Source organism: Hippopotamus amphibius, chromosome 12, assembly GCF_030028045.1.
Source record: "Hippopotamus amphibius kiboko isolate mHipAmp2 chromosome 12, mHipAmp2.hap2, whole genome shotgun sequence".
NCBI classification, from domain to species: Eukaryota; Metazoa; Chordata; class Mammalia; order Artiodactyla; family Hippopotamidae; genus Hippopotamus; species Hippopotamus amphibius.
The window spans coordinates 68,581,948-68,602,073 of NC_080197.1; the positions used below are offsets into that span (position 1 = coordinate 68,581,948).

The 20,126-nt window shown below is 40.2% G+C and overlaps 3 protein-coding genes across 4 annotated transcripts in view; 2 read left to right on the forward strand and 1 right to left on the reverse strand.

Moving 5' to 3' along the window:
- Window positions 1-20,126, forward strand: part of PLBD1 (phospholipase B domain containing 1) — a 72,154-nt gene that overhangs the window by 13,893 nt on the left and 38,135 nt on the right. For both annotated transcript variants that reach the window (XM_057702209.1, XM_057702210.1), the window contains exons 2-4: window positions 6,557-6,776; window positions 18,159-18,242; window positions 19,574-19,712. In XM_057702209.1, the coding sequence (XP_057558192.1) occupies window positions 6,557-6,776; window positions 18,159-18,242; window positions 19,574-19,712 (443 nt within the window). The remainder of the gene's footprint in view (window positions 1-6,556; window positions 6,777-18,158; window positions 18,243-19,573; window positions 19,713-20,126) is intronic.
- On the forward strand, window positions 1,784-4,966 carry LOC130833034 (hyaluronan synthase 2-like). The gene is given in 2 exon segments (XM_057702211.1): window positions 1,784-2,711; window positions 2,714-4,966. Coding segments are annotated over 2 exon segments (1,305 nt in total). The 5' UTR covers window positions 1,784-2,434; the 3' UTR covers window positions 3,742-4,966.
- The window catches only part of ATF7IP (activating transcription factor 7 interacting protein), a 179,999-nt gene continuing 176,096 nt past the window's right edge, over window positions 16,224-20,126 (reverse strand). The window contains exon 15 of the mRNA XM_057702205.1: window positions 16,224-16,435. Coding sequence (XP_057558188.1) covers window positions 16,316-16,435 — 120 coding nt within the window. The 3' untranslated portion in view covers window positions 16,224-16,315. The remainder of the gene's footprint in view (window positions 16,436-20,126) is intronic.

Genomic DNA, 20,126 nt, shown 5'->3' on the forward strand with positions numbered 1-20,126 from the left:
ATCGGAATCATTCTGGCCTCCTCCCACCTCTCTGATGACCTGAATATATTGTTTGTCTTTAACCTGAGCAGCTGCGCAATTTAGGGAGCAGGTTTCTCAGGCAGAGGAATAAATGCACTATATACTATTTCTTTCTTTCATTTCTTCTTTTACTCTTCTGAGTCTTCTTTCCTTTCATAGATGTTTACTGAGTACCTGTTGTGGGCCAGACACTATATCAAGTGCTGAGGAAACAGTCTCTGGCCTCGAGTTCATAGGCTAGGAGCAGGGGCAGACATGTAAATTACATTACAATGTGATAAGACCAGAAGAAGACCTACATTCAAGGTACATTGAGCTTGTAGAGCAAGTCAGTCCCTACAAAGGGGGTGCTGCTTCCTGTCTTAAATAGCAATTTTGAGATTGCTAGGTAGTTAACAAGGGAGAAAATCTCAGGCATAGGAAACAGCATGTGCAAAGTCAGAGGTGTTGGACCAGCTTACGGCAGGTTGGAGACCTGTGTGTGTAATGGTTTTGAGATCACAAAGTGCATGGAGTGGTAGATGAGACTAGATAGTAAGCAGAAACCAGGTCATGAAGGCCAAGAGGGTAAGTTGAAGAATTTTAATTCTAGGAAGTAGAAGCCATTGAAGATTTCGGGTTATGAAGTAAACAAATCAGTTTTGCATTTTAGAAAGGTCTCTCTGGCAAAGTATGAAGAACGGATTAAAGGTCAGAGAGACCTGGAAAAAAAGCCTCTTCATAGCTCAGACTAGTTGTGATACCAAAACTAGCATAGAAATGTAGAGCTAAAGAGGCACTTACTAGTGGGAGAGATATTTAGGAGGTTTTGATTAAACGTGAGTTATGCAGGAGAGAGGCGACCTGGATGGACTTGGGTTTCAGGCTGAAAGATCACAGAGCTAAAAAGCAGAGGATGGAGGATGGATTGGGAGAGAATATGGATTTTGTTTTGAATATTTTTAATTTCTAGTCCTGATGGAATCATCCAGAAGGTATTATCCATTGTGCTGTTGGGTGTAAAGATAAAGAGGAACCCATGGGAGAAATAGGAAATAGCAAGCAAAGGAGGAGGTGATTCAGGAGAGATTGTTGTTCCAGAGGCCATGGGAAGAAAGAGCTTTACGAATAAGTTGTCACCAGGGTGAAATGCTTTCCGAAGTTCATGTGACATTAAGATTCAAGGATTCCACTTGTGATCCAGAGAGGGCTGCTGTGGTCAGTTTGCTTTGAGCTGTGAGACAACGGAGCATGTTAATATCCTAAAGGGGAATGTGCCAGCGCAGAGAGGGAGCTTTAGGGTACAGAAGCAAGAAAATATAGGGTGGAACCAAGTTCCTAATGAAAGTGAGCGGTCCACCTAAGGAAAGTGGTGATATGCAGAGCATGGGTAGAGGGATTGAGGAGACCAAGAAGGGAGAGATGGACACAGGAGTTGTGAGGATCAACTCACAAAATTATCAAGAACTTGAGGAATTCACAGGTGGAAGTTTCCATCTTTTCTGCAAAATAGAAATCTAATGTCATTTGTGAAGAATTAAGCAGGAGACCCCCTTAAATTGAAGGAGGCAGAAAGGCAACAACCATGAGGAAGTAGAAGTCAAGACATCTGGGAAGAATTACCCAATCCTGGCTTCCAGCAGCCCATTGAAGCAGGGATTTGAACTAGCCCCAGACAGAGTTTCTCCCAAGTCTATGCTTCCTGGGTTCTGCTGAGTTTTCACCAGGCCTTTTTTTTTTTTTTGATACAAAAAAGAGAAGAGACTTTCCAATATTAGGGAAGGGAAACTAGAGCATAAAATAAAATAAAATTAATTTTCAAAGCACAGATAACATTTTAAGAGTTAGAAGGTTGAAATGCAATGGAAATATTTAAAAAATACTAGTGATTTTTTGAAGTGGGGGAGACCTAAACACTTAAGGCTCCCCCATCCTTTTTAAACGTTTTTAAATTTTTAATTTTTTTTTGGCCAGTCTCAAATTCATCTGATCTCCTATTACCTCAATTTTGGAAACTACCCACCACCAACCCTCCGAGACCACATAGACAGACTGAGGACAACTTTATGACCAAGAGCTGAACGCAATGCATTGTGAGGTTCCTATGTGTCTTGAGAATAATTGGAACCACACTTTTTGGAGTTTCTCTCCTCATTGGAATCACAGCTGCTTATATTGTTGGCTACCAATTTATCCGAACAGATAATTACTGTTTCTCTTTTGGACTGTATGGTGCCATTTTAGCATCACACCTCCTCATCCAAAGCCTGTTTGCCTTTTTGGAGCACCAAAAAATGAAAAATCTCTAGAGATCCCCATTAAGTTGAACAAAACTGTTGCTCTTTGCATTGCTGCGTATCAAGAAGATCCAGACTACTTACGAAAATGTTTGCAATCTGTGAAAAGGCTAACCTACCCTGGAATTAAAGTTGTCATGGTCATAGATGGAAACTCAGAAGATGACCTTTACATGATGGACATCTTCAGGGAAGTCATGGGCAGGGACAAATCAGCCACTTATACCTGGAAGAACAACTTCCACGTGAAGGGTCCTGGTGAGACAGAGGAGTCACATAAAGAAAGCTCACAACATGTCATCCAGTTGGTCTTGTCCAACAAGAGTATCTGCATCATGCAAAAATGGGGTGGAAAAAGAGAAGTCATGTACACGGCTTTCAAAGCACTGGGACGGAGTGTGGATTACGTACAGGTCGTGATTCAGATACCATGCTAGACCCTGCCTCATCTGTGGAGATGGTAAAAGTTTTAGAAGAAGATCCCATGGTTGGAGGTGTCGGGGGAGATGTCCAGATTTTAAACAAGTATGATTCCTGGATCTCCCTCCTCAGCAGTGTGAGATACTGGATGGCTTTTAACATAGAAAGGGCCTGTCAGTCTTATTTTGGATGTGTTCAGTGCATTAGTGGACCTCTGGGAATGTACAGAAACTCCTTACTGCATCAATTTGTGGAAGACTGGTACAATCAAGAATTTATGGGCAGCCATTGTAGTTTTGGAGATGACAGGCATCTAACCAACCGAGTGCTGAGTCTGGGCTATGCAACAAAATACACAGCTCGATCCAAGTGCCTTACTGAAACACCTAATGGATATCTCAGATGGTTAAATCAGCAAACCCGCTGGAGCAAGTCCTACTTCCAAGAGTGGCTGTACAATGCGATGTGGTTTCATAAACATCACTTGTGGATGACCTATGAGGCAGTCATCACCGGGTTCTTCCCTTTCTTTCTCATTGCCACAGTAATACAGCTCTTCTACAGAGGTAAAATTTGGAACATCCTCCTCTTCTTGTTAACTGTCCAGGTAGTGGGTCTGCTAAAATCATCTTTTGCCAGCTGCCTTCGAGGAAATATCGTCATGGTCTTCATGTCCCTCTACTCAGTGTTATACGTGTCAAGTTTACTTCCCGCCAAGATGTTTGCAATTGCAACAATAAACAAAGCTGGGTGGGGCACATCTGGAAGGAAAATCATTGTTGTTAATTTCATAGGCCTCATTCCAGTGTCAGTTTGGTTTATAATCCTCCTGGGTGGTATGATTTTCACTGTTTGTAAGGAATCTAAAAAGACATTCTCAAAATCCAAACAGACAGTTTTAATTGTTGGAACATTGCTCTATGCATGCTATTGGGTCATTTTTTTGACACTGTATGTGGTTCTCATCAAAAAATGTGGCAGGCGGAAGAAGGGACAACAGTATGACATGGTGCTTGATGTATGATCTTATGTGGGGTGTTTGCAGTTACAGATGCAGACACACACAAAACCTCTGTTCCTCTAGGGACTGTCCGGGGTATTGTGGCATCAGATAATGTCACCAAAGGAGAGATATCACTGCCGCTGGGACTTGAACAAAGACATTTGTATGGGTTTATTTTAATTCTGCCAAAGTAAAATGATACATAAAGAAGAACTTAGATTTAACCTGATATTTCTATGAAAATGGGAAGAATTCTCTTCTATGTACTTTTTCCTTACTTTACATCTGCCTAACAGTGTTTTGCCCTATCTACCTCACTAGTGCTGCTTTATGTGGGTTATCATGGAAGAAAAGGATTTTGAAAACTCAAGGAAAAGTTCTTTCAACATATACAACCTAAATTATGGACTGTGTTGATAGCTAATTTTTTTTTTTGAGAAAGGTTTTTTCTGTTTAACTCTACCAAATGAAATGCCAAAGGAACTTTTACAGGCCGTTAGCAGTGCCATATTTTTATAAAATTGTATATAATTGTCTTAAAATTTTGTATGCCAATTTGAAAACAAATTATGCACATTTTATATTTTCTGTCTCTGCCAGAACACGCCTGTTCTTCCTCTTTAAAAAAAAATAAAATAGGTTATGAAAAAACTTAAACCTAAAAAATTTCTACCCAAAATGTGAAGTTCGGTTGACTGATGTTGTTCATGATAGAAAGAATGAAGTGTTTCTCTCTCTTACCACCTTTAAAATTGAATAGTTTATTTCTGTGAAAAAGTATTTAAACTTTCAATATTTTAACTTTTTTTCATTTCCTTTAGAAAAGGCCAATATCCCTGTCACACTTCAGGAGCAGAAATTCATACTTACGTGTACAAAAAAGAAGTCATTGAAAATCAAGGCCAAAGGGGTAGAAAAGTGCAATTTTTTTCATAAGATTGGAAAAAAAAGGGAATGCTAGTTCTCAAAAGAAAACACTAGGTATCCAGCAGTGGACATAATCTGGGTATCAAAGATTCTCTTTGGAGATTCTCACAGTGTTTTCCCAGCCTAAGTAAAAAGGAAAGTGGGAAAAATTATCTGTATAATTTGGACAAATGCATGCAGTTCATCACTTTGTTCTGTGACCTGTAGTCAATGGATCCTGTCTATGTTGGACATACTTTACCTACCTTCTTTTTTTCCAGCTTGTCAGTCCACTTTACATGTTAGTATGAGGTTTATACAGGTGAGTGGGATAAATTATAATAAGGACAAAGCATGTAGATTCAAAACTGACAGAATCAAGCTTCACGTGTCCTCTTTAACTTCCTAGGGAAGATTTTTCCTGAATTATACAGATAATTGCTTCATCTCTTCTGTTCTTGGCCTACATAAATGTGTTGAATAAATAGACATGATATCAAGGTTTAATAGTTGTATCAAGAATTGGCACATAAAAAAATTAATGGACCAGGTACCCTCAGCCTTGTTAATTTAGCTACTCTGGGGTCTCAGTTATCCGGTTTGACTTTTGACATGACCCATCTTGCCCTGTAGTTGGTGCTGTATAGACCTGTGTTAAAAACACAATTGAGCACATGAAGAGTAGCATAAAAAGTATTGTGATGAATCAGAAATGTGGAGAAGTGTTCACACACTTCCTGTGTTTCCTGCCTTTCTGTTTCCTTTTCATGAAGACACCTATATTTCATCCATCCTGCCTAAGAAAAAACTGCACATTCTGCCTTCAGAGTACAAAAAAGGTCCATAACATTCTACAGTTTACTGTCATTTAAACTTTTACACTGTTCTCAATCTTAGACTCTTGGAGAACTTGTGAGAAACAGACCATGCCATTAAATGAGACTAAAACTTGTTTGCCTTTTTAGCTATTTATGTTCTAAGTTAAGCTCTGATAACATTCAAATGTCAAATTTTCTCATTCTTATAAACAACTGAATTAATTGCCTATATTTACTTTAGCAATTATTCAATGTATTTCCGGTATAGGATATACAATATAACTGAATTTTTTGTAAATAAAATACTTTTGATAAGAAAACAAATAGAATTAAGCAGGAGAGATAGGATAGAAAGGAGAGAATATGGATGCTTTGGCCTGACTACTGAGGGGGATGGAAGGGTTGCAGACCAGGGACAGGAACCCTATTTGTGGCTGAATGACAAGCTGGGTGAGAGCTCCAGCTCCTGCCTTGCCCAGAACCCCATCTCTAAGGATGAAACACTAGACCCACCTCTTTGATGTTCCAGCGATGCCCCTACCTTTGACCTGGTTCTTTGTGGTCTAGGCTCATCCCCCCCTTGATCAAGGCTCTGGTTTTTCCCCACTTGTAACAAGGACAAACTATAGTGTGGCAGATTTCCCAACTCTATTACAATAGAACAGAACTCTTTAAGAGTAAATGTGCTGGGAGGCCTCCCTGGTGGTGCAGTGGTTAAGAATCCAGCTGCCAACGCAGGGGACATGGGTTTGAGCCCTAGTCTGGGGAGATCCCACGTGTCACCGAGCAACTAAGCCGGTGTGCCACAACTACTGAGCCTGTGCTCTAGAGCCTGTGAGCCACACCTATTGAGCCCGTGTGCCACAACTACTGAAGTTTGCATGCCTACAGCCTGTGCTCCGCAACAAGAGAAGCCACTGCACTGAGAAGTCCATGCACCACTACTAGAGAAAGCCCATGCACAGCAACAAAGACCCAATGCAGCCAATAAAAAAAAAAAAAAAGCCAAATAAAAAAGCAAATGTGCTGGAATTGTTGGTTACGTAGAAAAAAGAAATGCATCAGCAACTGAGTTCAATGACATCCTATCATTATTCCTTTTTTTCTTCCAGATGTCTACCATGCAACTGTGTACTGGGTACCTACTGAGAAGAAAATACAAATCAAAAATGTCCTAGACAGGAATGGGGATGCCTATGGCTTTTACAATAACTCCGTGAACACCACAGGCTGGGGCATCCTGGAGATCAGAGCGGGGTACGGTTCTCAGTCCCTGAGCAATGAGATCACCATGTTTGCAGCCGGCTTTTTGGAGGGTTACCTCACTGCCCCGTAAGTACTCAGTCATGGTGGAGAACTTCCAGGCAACCTCTGTCCCTTTCTTTGCCCAGCAGTGGCTTTTGTCTTCCTGGCATTGTACACTGGAATCGAAAAGTTGCCGTGGTCTTTCTCATATGATAGAAACCTTATTAGCATCATATTTGTACCTATAGTGATACCTGCCTAGAAGGAGCAAAGCCCCCACTTGTGATACTTGTATTTTTAAATCTTTCCATCTCATGAAACTGTTTTAAAAGACAGCTAAGCCATTTCATGTTACTAGTCATTTATTGTCAGGTAGAAAGCAAATGGAGGTGGAGTGGCTCTTTGAGAACCACAAAACAGAGATCAATTAAAATTAATTTAAAATAAAATATAAGAGCATTTATTTTCAACTGCCTTAGAACAATACTTTCAAGTGGGTGAGAGATTTTAAAATGAAATTTTAATGTCTAACGTGACTGTTCTTTCCAGTTCTATTGTTATTTTATTCTTGTGTTCTTCCCATATCTTATGAAAATAACAAAAAGTGCAGTTATACTAATGCAATCATGATGCAAGCTTTTTAGAGAAGGGTTCTTTGAGGAAAGGAGAGTTGCAACTCATTTAAACAAGTATTCTTCCTTTGATATAAAATGTCTTGAGGACATGGCTTTTGTCTTTTATGCTCTGTGACCTAGATTGCTGAGTGCAGCTCAACCAAACCTTATTTTGCACTGTTACCATCTTAGTCATGGTAAATGCAGTGCCAATCTTAATCTGTTTCTGAGTACTGGCAATTATATCAAATGTGGAATGAATAATTACTGGGCTCTGGCTGCTCTTTTATAAAATTTAAACTAAAAATTCCTGGTTTTGTTTTTATACCAAATTTCTGTTACCTTAGCATACAAGTCCCCTTAACAGGGAACTCTTTATTTGGAGATGTAGAAAACTTTATAAACTGAATACGATTTAAAAAACATGTTTAAGACTGTATTCAACATGTAAAAATATGAAATTTTTCTCTTTCCTTACAAATCTTTATTTCTGGATCCACAGAATTCTGATTGCATTCTTTAAATTGAGTTGCAAATTTGGAGAAATAATTCAGATTGAAGTTGTGTGAACATAAACATATTCAATGAAGTCATGAGTGAGATACATATGAGTTATTAAGGGAAGCTGTGTAACTTGAGGGGAGCATCTGTAATCTATGAGAATGTTGAGAGCCTAAGCTTGTCTTCCTTGAACTTTGGCATTGCTACTAGAGAGCTCAGGGAGTTTGATAGAGAAGACTTCTGACAAAAGTGACCCTTCTATTACTCATGTGTCAGGAGAACCTAAGTTTTAACATGTCACTTTGGGGAGTGGCTTTATTATTTCAGCCTTATTCATAATATAAAGTATTGACCTATCCTTGAGTTCCTTTATCCACTACCACAAGCTGCACAACCAAATAAATAAATAAATACATGCTACTATGTAAAAAAAAGAAAAAATTACAACTAAAACCATCTTTAGAAGAGCATTTCCCATAAGCTCCTTTTCAGAGACTGTCATTTTGACTGCATTGCTGAAAAGCCCAATAAGTAGGGGAATTTTTTTAAAAAAACAATCTTTAAAAAAAATTATTTATTTAACTGTGCCTGAGGTCTTAGTGTGACATGTAGGATCTTTAGTTGAAGCATGTGGGATCTTTAGTTGAAACATGTGGGATCTTTAGTTGCAGCGTGCAGGATCTTGAGTTGCGGTGTGCAGAATCTTTAGTTGAGGCATGCAGGATCTAGTTCCCTGACCAGGGCTTGAACCTGGGCCCCCTGCATTGGAAGCACAGAGTCTTACCCACTGGACCAGCAGGGAAGTCCCAGTAGGGGAATTTCTGAATCAGCATGAAGGCTCTGCTTTGGACCTCCCTGAAAGCTCAGAACAGTGGGATGTGACCCAGCAAGCTTAAAACAGACCCCTGGCAATGGATTGGGGAAGAGGGAAGAGACAGAGGTGGTTACCAGTTTCCTGCCTCCTGTTCTGATATGATCCAGGAGGTGAAGGCTTAGTACACATTCTGTTGCCCAAGAGTTTAATTAGAAGGAAGGAGAAATGCTAAATGGAGTAAAGAATCAGGGCGCAGGCTTCCTAGGTGGCACAGTGGTTAAGAATCTGCCTGCCAATGCAGGGGACACGGGTTCCATCCCTGCTCCAGGAAGATCACACATGCTGCGGAGCAACTAAGCCCGTGTGCCACAACTATTGAACCTGTGCTTTAAAGCCCATGAGCCCATGTGCTGCAACTACTGAAGCCCACGTGCCTAGAGCCCGTGCTCCACAACAAGAGAAGCCATGGCAACGAGGAGCCTGGACACTGCAACAAAGAGTAGCCCCCGCTAGCTGCAACTAGAGAAAGCCCGCATGCAGCAACGAAGACCCAACACAGCCAATCAATCAATCAATCAATAAAAAGAATCAGGGCTCACAGAGACAAGAGCTCCTGCAGGGAGACAGGGCAGAGGGGAGGTTGGAAGAATTCACGTGATTGAGGCTCTCAGACCCAAGGCACCACCCAGGAAGGACTGCAACAATAGGCACCCCATGCACTGTCCCAAATGAACAGAGAGGCAGCGGGGCTCCCTCTGAGGAGGTATCCGGCATTCTCTGAAGCAAAGCAGAAGGGCTTAAAATGTCAACCCTCTGGAAGTTATGGCTGTAGCCACAAACCAATGGTGGAGAAAGAATACAAATCATAGGCTAGAGTTCTTTGTTTTCAGCTACACAGGGGCAACTGTAGGAGAAGCAATAGCATCTTCATACACAGACATCATTTTATCAATTTAAAACATACAGTGCTGGGGACTATCACTTGGGGATGTTTTGCAAAGTACAATCCCACGTACCAAGACACAGCCTTGGAGCCAGGGTAGAGGTGAGTTTGTGTCAGAGGCCAAAAGAAGGAACTGCCATGTTTTCCTCTCATCTTGCAGAGTCGCTCAGGCAGCTGCCAAGAGCAGTAGGAAGTCTAGGGCTGCCACTTTTTCCACATCACGACATTTAAGATGGAGTGGTGTTCCTTATGTTCTCCTGCACCTGAGGGGGGTGTGTGGTGTGGGGGTGAGATGTGTGAAAGGACGAACATTGTGGGATGAACGACTGAGATAGGTAGGTAAAGACATTGGTTTGAAGACCTCGGAAAATATAATTTACCTATGAAATACTGGCGAGACCAAATCAAAACACAAAGAAATAACCTCAAATCCTCCATCATGGCCTTCGAAGCGTGCAGCAATTTGTTGCCTCTTTGAACTTTTACAACACTTTTACGACACCGTCACGGGCCCAGCCCTTGGTACTCTATCCTGATGCTCACAGGCGTCTACCTGCGCGGCTGCTGCAGGGTTATCTCACCATTTGCAGCGGTGGCACATCCAGCGGGGCCACAGCTTGGATCGGGCGCTCACTATTTTCAGGGGCTTCTCTCGCTGCCTTGCGCTTCTTCACGCTCTTTTCTCCCTCTTCTCCCACTGCCCCATCCCCGTCCTCTGAGGAGCCCCTCACAGTGTGCTGCATCACGCAAACATGCACATCCCAGATGGGCCCCTGTGCCGTCCTGTGATGCCCCTTCAGCGTCCCCCACAAACACCCTTCCTAGCAACTCTTAGAACTGTGATTGGTGAGAGCAAGGTGCTGCGTCGCCCATCTCCACCTATCAAGATACTGCTCAGCCTCCAAGACCCATCTCAGTCGCTCTCTTTATTTATTTACTTATGTATTGGCTGTGCTGGGTCTTCATTGCTGCATGCAGGCTTTCTCTCATTGTGGCGAGCAGGGGCTTCTCTTGTTGCAGAGCACAGGCTCTAAGCACGCAGGCTTCAGTAGTTGTGGCACGTGGGCTCAATAGTTGTGGCTCGAGGGCTCTAGAGCATAGGCTCAGTAGTTGTGGCACGCAGGCTTATTTGCTCCACAGCATGTGGGATCTTCCCAGAGCAGGGATTGAACCCATGTCCCCTGCACTGGCAGGCGAATTCTCAACCACTGTACCACCAGGCAAGTCCCTCCGTTGCTCTCTTCTGGATGAAACTTCTTCTGATTCCATTTCCACTGGATTGGAGCCCCACCTCTCCCCTTCACCATCCGTTAGTGCTTTGAGGACAGGGTCCCCATCTTATTTGTCTTTATGTACACCAGATGCCTGGCACAGCGCTTCTGCCCCCAGCAGTTACTTAACTACAAGCTTATTAAGTTTAATTGAATCCTGTCGTTCCAGTTTTATTAGAGATGAATCAGAAGTGCGAGCTGCATACTTCCATGTAGTGCAGTGACTAGCAGCCTTGGCCAAATGGAATTGCTGCCATTATTTTTTAACTCTATTGGGTGGCTCCCTAAAAGTTGCAAATGAAGAGTCTTTGATGTCTCACTAATGATGTAAAAGCTGATAAATAGTCATAGATTGATTTTTAATAAAATGAGTCAGGAAAACTTTCTGGAAAGAATGATGATGAGGGTGTGGGGATCTGGTCTGTTCTAGTTTTTAACAAAGTGGCTGATCTCTCTTGTTGCTGGAGCAGGTGCAGAAATACCCTCCTCTGGAATTATGACAACACACTTGTTCTACTACCTTGTGCAACACACACTTAGTATACTACCTTATGCCAGGCTTTGGAGATTGATAGTGGGGAGTGAGTTCCTGAGTACTTTCTTCACTCTTTTTAAGTTAATGTGTTGACACAACAATTGCTAAAACTGATGAAAAGAGGTTCTAGCAAGATTATGACACAAATAGAGAAAGTAGTCAAAGGTGGAACCTTTTTGGTGTTTGTCATACCATCAAGATATACTTCGAGAATCTCCTCCATACCCTCAACGTGCTCCTTCTGACATTAGAAACTGAGTATGGCTTCAGGTCAAGGCTGTAGGCAAAGCAAAATAAGTAAGACACAGTCCCACCCTCAAAATTATCAAATGACCCATCAAACTGGTAATTATTTGGAACTTAACGTGAACCACAAAATAATGATGATGATGTTGAGGATAACGACTGGCACTTATATATATTATTTAAAATATGCCAGGCATTGTTCAAAGCATTTTATATGTTAAATTGTTTAATCCACAACAATGCTGTGAGGTGTATATTATTACTATCTCCATAGTACTGATGAGAAAACTCGGGCACAGAGAAGTTAGGTAAGTAGCTGAAAGTCACAAAGCTAGTAAGGAGCAGAGAGGGTTGGAAACCAGCTGTCCAGCTATGGAGTCCATGCTGGACTCCATACACACACAAATGGATTAGTCACAATGGGAAATACTAAAGGAGCCTGATACGGTCTCAGATCGAGGAAGTAGGAACTCAAGACAACTAGGAAAGCATAGGAGAGAAGCACTTGACAAGCACTAAATGATACGGTATTAACATAACGCAAAAAGATTCGGGGAAAAGTAGGTGTGCATACGTCTTCATGATTGTCCCATATAAATGTGTGTGAGAGATGGAAAGGTGGGAAAAGTCTCAGCTAACTTAGGAGGAAACATTGACCATGGGAGCTGAAACGAAGTCTAACACATCCTTGACATGGAGACTGGTGCTGGCTCTGTTGGATGAGAATTCAGAAGCATGGAGAAGTTGGGAATCTTGCTTATGGTTGTAGAGCCTCGAAGGAATGGATCAGACTTTGAGCTCCAAATTCAAAGCCTCCGCTCTTATCTGCTATCCTGTGTTTCTACAGCACACGAAAGTGTAGGGTCCCAGGCCCAAAGATCAGAGAAGGGCCTCAACCTTCTCAGAGGACTGTGAGTGGATTACTTTCCTCGGGGTGCCTGGATGGGAAAGGATCGGGTGAAGCCCCCACTTCTGATCTCAAGGTACAGGTTTCTCTCCCCCTGCCCTGAATGTCAGAATCAAAAAATTTAGCTCCCCCCCCCACCCAGAAAAAGAAAAAATTTCAATAATTCTAGCCTAGTTATCCTCCTATATCTCCGTCTGTCTTGTCTACTGTTGTGTGGATCTGCTTAGCAACCACCCCCACGTCACAATGAGTATTCCTCTGCTTCAGGGTTTCTCAGCCTCAGCACTACTGACGTGTGGGATTGAATTCTCTTTGCTGTGCATCGTAGGATGTTTAGCAGCATCCCTGGCCTCTACCCACTAGATGCCAGTTGCACCTTCCCTCCCCCTATTGTGACAGCAAAGTCTGTCTCCAGACATTGCCAAATGCCCCTTGGAGGGAAAAATCACTCCAGTTGAGCAACACAGCCCTATATTGAAGTAGACTGAAAAATTGAGGCAATCTGGATCTTTGGATAGAGCTGGGCAGGGTGCAGTGATGGAGACTTTAGGTAAAAAGGGTGACTTTTTATTTCTTTACCTGAGTGAGCATTATAGGTCAATAGCCCACAAATTATTTCTTCCAAAAAAATGGAACTTTATTTTCATGTAAATCATTTTAAGAGCCCATTCTCCAGTTGCAAAATCAATGTCATCAAGTTTGTGGAAGTCACCCCAAGTGTAAGTGCTCTGCCCCCAGGAGGTCCATCAGCTCCCAATGTCCACTTATTCCACCCTAGCCCACACAAGAAAGCCTTTGGCTGCTCCCTGAAACTCATGGAGGGGTGCAGGGGTGCTGCATTTGGTCATGAGCCCAGGCAGTCCAGATAGCCATCTCTACTTCCTCAGGCAACCTTGGAGGGGAAACTGTAGGGCTTTTGCTTCCCTAAGCAACTAAATCAAGTCACCCAACTCACCTGGAGTGTCTACATTCCATTCACCTTAAGTATGAGGCCAGGCCAGAGGGTCCCTTCCATGTTACACACATACCTGTCTAGCTTTATTGCTGTTCTCTCCCTCAGATTTAGAGATGAAAGAAAAGGGATGAACTTGATAGAAGAATAAATGTGGCAGCATAAAAGATATGTAAACAAAAGTTAAATGTGATAATTCAATTTTTTTAAATGTTTACAAATAATCTGAAGGGAAAGCACTCATAAAGTTTGTTGAATTAGAGGACCATAAAGTAAAAGACTTCAAAGGATTTTAATGTTTTTTGCCTAACTGGCAATAAAACTCTTATCTTATCAGTGTCAGTTCTGGAAACTGTTAGATAAAGGACATCTAAAGTTCTACAGTGCCAGGGGCCAAATTCCCATTTTTGGAAGCTGAGTCACCTCCTGCTTATAATGCTGACCTCTAGATCAGTAAAAAGCATCAAATAAAAACCAGAACTCAGACTTCAGGTAAAGTTCCAGTCCAGCGGGTGTGAGGGCTCACAATTTGACCCACTTTGCTCCAAACTTAGAGCAAGTGGTAACTAAAACATATAGAAAGAGAGTGTCATGGTAATATAGCTGTGAAATGGTGCACCTCAGACTGGAACTCGAATCCATGTGGCCAGGACCGAAACCTGGCCAAAACCCAAGATCTTCCAACTGAGATCACACTCCTGGTTTCAGGACTTAATGAAGTTCAGGTTCTTGATGTCTCATCACAGAAAGAATTCAGAGAGAGATAAAGTGATAGGTAAGAAGTTTATTTATTTATTTAGGAAGAAACACACTCCGCAGACAGAGTGTGGGCCATCTCAGAAGGTGAGAAAGGCACCAGGGTATGGGGTTTTCAGTGTTTGTCAGGGTGGGTAATTTCATAGGCTGAGTGGGTGGAGTATTCCAGAACTGGGCCACCGACCACTTTTTGATCCTCGAGGTCAGCCTTGGAACTGTCATGGCGCCTGGAAGTTGACATGTCCGCCATCTTGGACCCATTTGGTTCTAATCAGTTTATGTTATGTCCTCGGGCTATGTCATTCTTCCAAAGGTTGTGCCCTGCCCACTTCCCTCCTGTTTCAGCTGGACCCCCAAACAAGATTAAACATCTCTTGAGCCAGAAACAGAACAGAAAACGAGGTGATGGAGTATGGATCTGCTGGGCCCTTGGCATGAAGCAGGCAGAGACAGTCATCCCGCTGGGGGGTGAAGGTCTCAGTGGTCTTAGCTGAATCAAGGCTGGGAAGCAGAAGTAACCTTGCTACTTTGGACTGTTTGTAAAATAGGAGGCCACAGAATAACTTCTGTTCATGTGCACTCTGGTGTAGAGATTTATAAGAAACCATGAGCTTGACAGGAGGCAGGGGTGGGGAAAAAGAACCAGATCATCTGTGTGCTGGTGTAAGTACACATATACATGCAGAATTACATAGGAAACAAGCCCCCCAAAGCTGCTATAAGACCTGGTTCTCAGGGAGTTGGAGGCAAATCCCTAGAAGAATGAGAGGCGAGAAAGAGGAAGGGAGAAAGGAAAGGGTGGGGGGAAGAATATAAGAGTATAAAGAATATAAGAGTATAAGAGTATAAACAAACACATAACTTAAAATGCCTGCATATCAGAGTTCAAAAAAGCATGAAAAAATTGAATGCTAAGAAAGTCAGCAAAATCAACAATAAAATCATAAATACACTCCAGATTAATTTTGTAGATGGGTTTGACAAAGACTTTAAATATGCTTAAGGTACTCTAAGTTATAAGTGAAGGAATATTTGGGAATTCCCGGGTGGTCCAGTGGTTAGGACTCTGCACTTTCACCACCCACTGCCAAGGGTCTGAGTTCAATCCCTGGTTGGGGAACTGATCACGCAAGCCACGAGGCACAACCAAAAAAAAAAAAAACTGTGTATATTTATATATCTATGAAGGAAAACTAGACAGGTAGATATTTTAAAAGAACCTGCTTGAAATACTATAAATGAAAATTATGGAAATTAATTTTTTAAAATATCAATAAGTGGGAAACCCTGGACTAGACAAAGTCAGAGAAATAATTTCTGAATCAGACATTAGTATTAAAGGATTTATATAGTACACTGCCCAAAGAGAGAAAGGGGTAAAAATATGAGAGAGCTGTTATTAAATAGATAGGTTTGAGAAACTCCAACATATGGAGTCCCAGAAAAAGAAACTGGAGGGAATTGCAGATAAGCAATAGTTAGAGTAATAGCTGAGAACTGAGCAACACTGAAAAAGACATGAGTCCTTAGTTTGAAGACACAGCCTATTAAATTGCTACAACACAGAGGGTGAAACTGCAGAAAACTGAGGATAAAGGGAATAATTTTAAAAGCTATCAGAAAGAAAAACATTGATTACAAAGGAATCTCAGCTTGACTGACAGCATACCTCTCATTAGCAACAACAGAGCCAGAAGATATGAGGATGATATTTTAGAAGTACTAAGGGAAAATAACTAACTAGAGTTTTAAAACCATTTAAATTATTCAAAAACAATGGCAAAATAAGGATATTTTTAGATATATAAGTTAAAATATTTTACCACATACAGACTTCTATTAAACTATTAAAGGACACACATTAACAAAAATAGCAGAAAGGAACATTTGAGATGTAAGGAACAATAGTTAACACAAAAAACAAAAGTTAATAAAATTTGTGAAAGTTAAACAATAAAAATTTTGTAATGGTATTTTAATTGAAAAGGTAAAACTAAATCTTCAAACAGTAACATGATGGGTGATGTCAATGGGTAGGTAAAGCTTGCTAAAATATGTGTGTTTGGAGGAGAAGAGAAATATAAAATTCATTCAGATTTCATATAAGAATTCCCTGGCAGTGCAGTGGTTAGGACTCCATCCTTCCATTGCAGGGGGCACAGGTTGATCCCTGGTCGGTGAACTAAGATCCCACATGCCATATGGCGCTGCCAAAAAAAAAAAAATTATTTACATTTTATAATAAAATGCATAATTATGAACGTTTTTACAATTTTTAATGATGATCACTAATGGAAGAGAAATACAGCCGACCCTTGAACAATGCGGGGTTAGAGGTGCTGAAGCCCACCCCCAACCCTACACAGTCAAAAATTCCAGTTGGCCCTCCATATCCAAAGAGTACATATTTATTGAAAAAAATCCATGTATAAGTGGCCCCTTGTAGTACAAACACACGTTGTTCAAGAGTCAATTGTACATTTTATAGCTAGTCTAAATTAGCAGAAATGAAAAGAAGGGTAAAGAAAATGTTATCTAAACAGGGAAAACAAAGTAGGGACCAAAAAAAAGGATGGTAAATGGAAAACAAAAGAGACTGTAAAAATAAAATCCAAAGATATTAAAATCACAATAGATGTAAGTGGATTATTTTCATCAATTAAAAAATGTTGAATTAAGGATACAGACTTGCAACTAGTAGATAATCACAACCTAGTGATTATAGTCAACAACACGGTATTATAAACTTCAGAGTTTCTAAGAGATTAGATCTTAATTGTTCTCACCACAAAAAAATTATAATTAGGTGACACAATAGAGGTGTTAGCTAATACTATGGTGGTAATCACATTGCAATGTTTAAGTGTATCAAATCATTATACAATGTTATATGTCAATTACAGCTCATCAAAAATGTTTACTGTGTAGCATATGAGGGACATTTAATTTTTTAAATAAGTTTTAAAGAATCTCAAATAGCCAATAATCCTGAGGGGAATGGAAATTAAAATAAGAAATCATTTCAAATACATCAAGCTGTTGAAAATTTGAAAGTCTGACTGTGCCAAGTATTGGTGAGGCTATGAAGCAAGGGGGGAGCAAACATGTAGTTGGGGAAAACGTAATTTGGTACAATCACTGTGGGAACAATTTGGCAATATCTAGTAACTCTTGGTATATAGAATATTCACCCCAGCAATTCTACATTTATAAATACATACATGTATACATATATATACTAGAAAAACAAATGTGTAAAAAGAGACATTTACAACAATGTTTGAAGTTGCATTGTAATAGTGAAACATTAAAAACCAGTTGAATGTCTATCATAGGACTGCACAACTGAATTTTTATACAGTTGTAGCATGGAATACCAACAACATATGAAAAGAACAAATTTAAGCTGCAAATGATACCATAGATAATTCTTTTAAAAAGTCATCTGGAGAGAAATAAACAAGTTAGAGTGGTAGATAGTATGATCTTATTTATATTTGTTCTGAAACATGATAAATAATACTATATATTATTTGTGGTTAAATATATATATATATATATATATATATATATATATATATATATATACTGATTTCACTGATTCAAAATTGCAGTTGTCTCTGGAGAGAAGGGAGGTGAATTAGTGTCAGCAGTTCAATTCTAGCTTATGTTTTATATCTTTTTTAAAAAATATGAAGCAAATATGGCAAAATATAATGATTTAATATAGTTGGGTAGTGGATCCTTGGGTGTTTGATATATGCTATGCTTTTCTATATGTTGGAAATATTTCCCAATTTTAAATTGTGCATTTGATTTATAAAAAAAGATAAGGAACATCCCAGTTAGCCAAAATATTAGGTAATTTACTGTGATGGGAAAATCCAAGAAGAAAAATAGAAATGTAACAATTTTCATCTCTTGTTTCAGATACATGTCTAACCACTTCAAAAACCTCTACCCACAGCTGATTAAGAAACGTTCCATGATGAATAAAGTGCAGAAGTTTTTAACGTACGTATAATAGCTTTCCTCTTCTTGTTGTTATTGAGGCTTCAGAGCTTGAATCTGTCATTTGAAACATTTCTCCTTCACAAATTTCTTTTCCATGTCTTAGGCAAGACTCTGGAGTGGTTCTTGTAGTTAAGCATAGCATCTTTTGGTAATGGCAAGAAAACTAGTTGCGGACAACTGCATTTTAGTTTGTGCTCTTTCAGAGGTCCGGCTGAATATCATATTATCAATTGCTGACACAGCTAGAGAAAAGACCTCACCAGTGCAAGACAGGCAAAGTCAAACCCTTTCCTCCTGGGGGCTCTTCTCCTTGCAGAAACCCCTCCTCCTCCCTCTGTAAGGTGCTTCCTTTTCAGGGACCTGGTGACTAATCCTAGCTGGGGAGTTAGCTCATATCTAAAGTTATAATTCCTAACATCCTCTGGGAATATTTCCATCTTAGTGAAGTTTTCTGAAGACTAATAATTCTCAATATTCAGGAAATTTGTTTTACATTTGTGGGATGACAGACTATGAGACTAATTTGGGGAGAGAAGAGCTGCTGGTTTGGCCCTCCAAATTATACTCTAAGCAACCTCTTAGTCAGATGCTAAGGTCCTACAGAGAGAGCATCTGGACTAGATCCCATGAAGCAGTAACATTGTTTTTTTAAACTGATATAGAGATAGGCTGAACAAATCAGAAAGAGCTTTTAGTATACAAAGTTATGTCAACTCATCCTGCATAAAGTGCAGACAACTAAAAGAGGAGCGAGAATGAAAGGACTATTTAAAACAACAAAATGAAAAAACAAGACTTTTTCCTAGGACAAAGGCATTGAGGCAGTTATTAGCAACAACTGGAATAGAATGAACCATAAACTACGCAAATGAGCTGAGAGAAATACAAATACAAACCACCCTGTCCTTAAGAGCTTTTATTTCTTCCTGTTGTTTATCACTTCTATCTACAAAAGTAAAGTTAATCCACTGGTCCTTATTGATTTAGTGGAACATTATGATTTTATACAAGATGCATTTGAACAGCCTATTCCCCAACTTTCTTAGGTCTCAGTATTATAGATAAGTAAATATTACACCTGTTTTTCTTGATAGTTCTAGACAGAGCATGGGGGAAGTTATAAAGGAAGAGTCACAGTCCTTGGGAGAAATTAAAAATGATATAGGATTTGCTCTGATATCCTTTCAAAATGATTGGAATGTTACAAGATCCAGAATTCCAATTATACTAGCATAAGTATCTGAATATGTAATCTCTAAATACCTGGGCTTAATTTAGCTTTGGATGAACAACCGTGGAGACCCCTAGTCCAGACCTAATTTGTCTTCTAGGAAGCAAGATCAGTGGACCCGGGATAACATCAAATCTCACAAGAATGACCCATTTTGGAGACACACAGGCTATGTCATGGCACAAATGGATGGGCTATATGCCGGGGCAATGCAGAGGGCGACAGCAGATAAAACACAGGTAAGATCTTTAAAAAGCTACTCAGGATTTATATGGTATGGTGAGAATATTAAAAATTATCTTTAAAATTACATTCCAATTATGGAGAAGTTCAAATTAGGACTAGAGAATAAATTTCTTACACAGAATTACTGTCTTATCTATCTCATTGCTAGCACCTAACTCAGTGTCTGACACAAAATCCAAGCTTAACACACAAACCAGCTGGTTTTTGTGTTCTCTCAGTCTTGTCCGCGCTATATTCTGGGGTAGGTTAAAGAGCCTGATATGTATTTAATTAACCTACTAAATCTAGGGTTTTAGACAACATGATTGTTAAAGAAAAATGTCTAGGTTTTGTAAAATGTACAAGTTCTATGCTTTCCATCCTTCACAGCACACACAGACACACACATACACACATTCACACACACA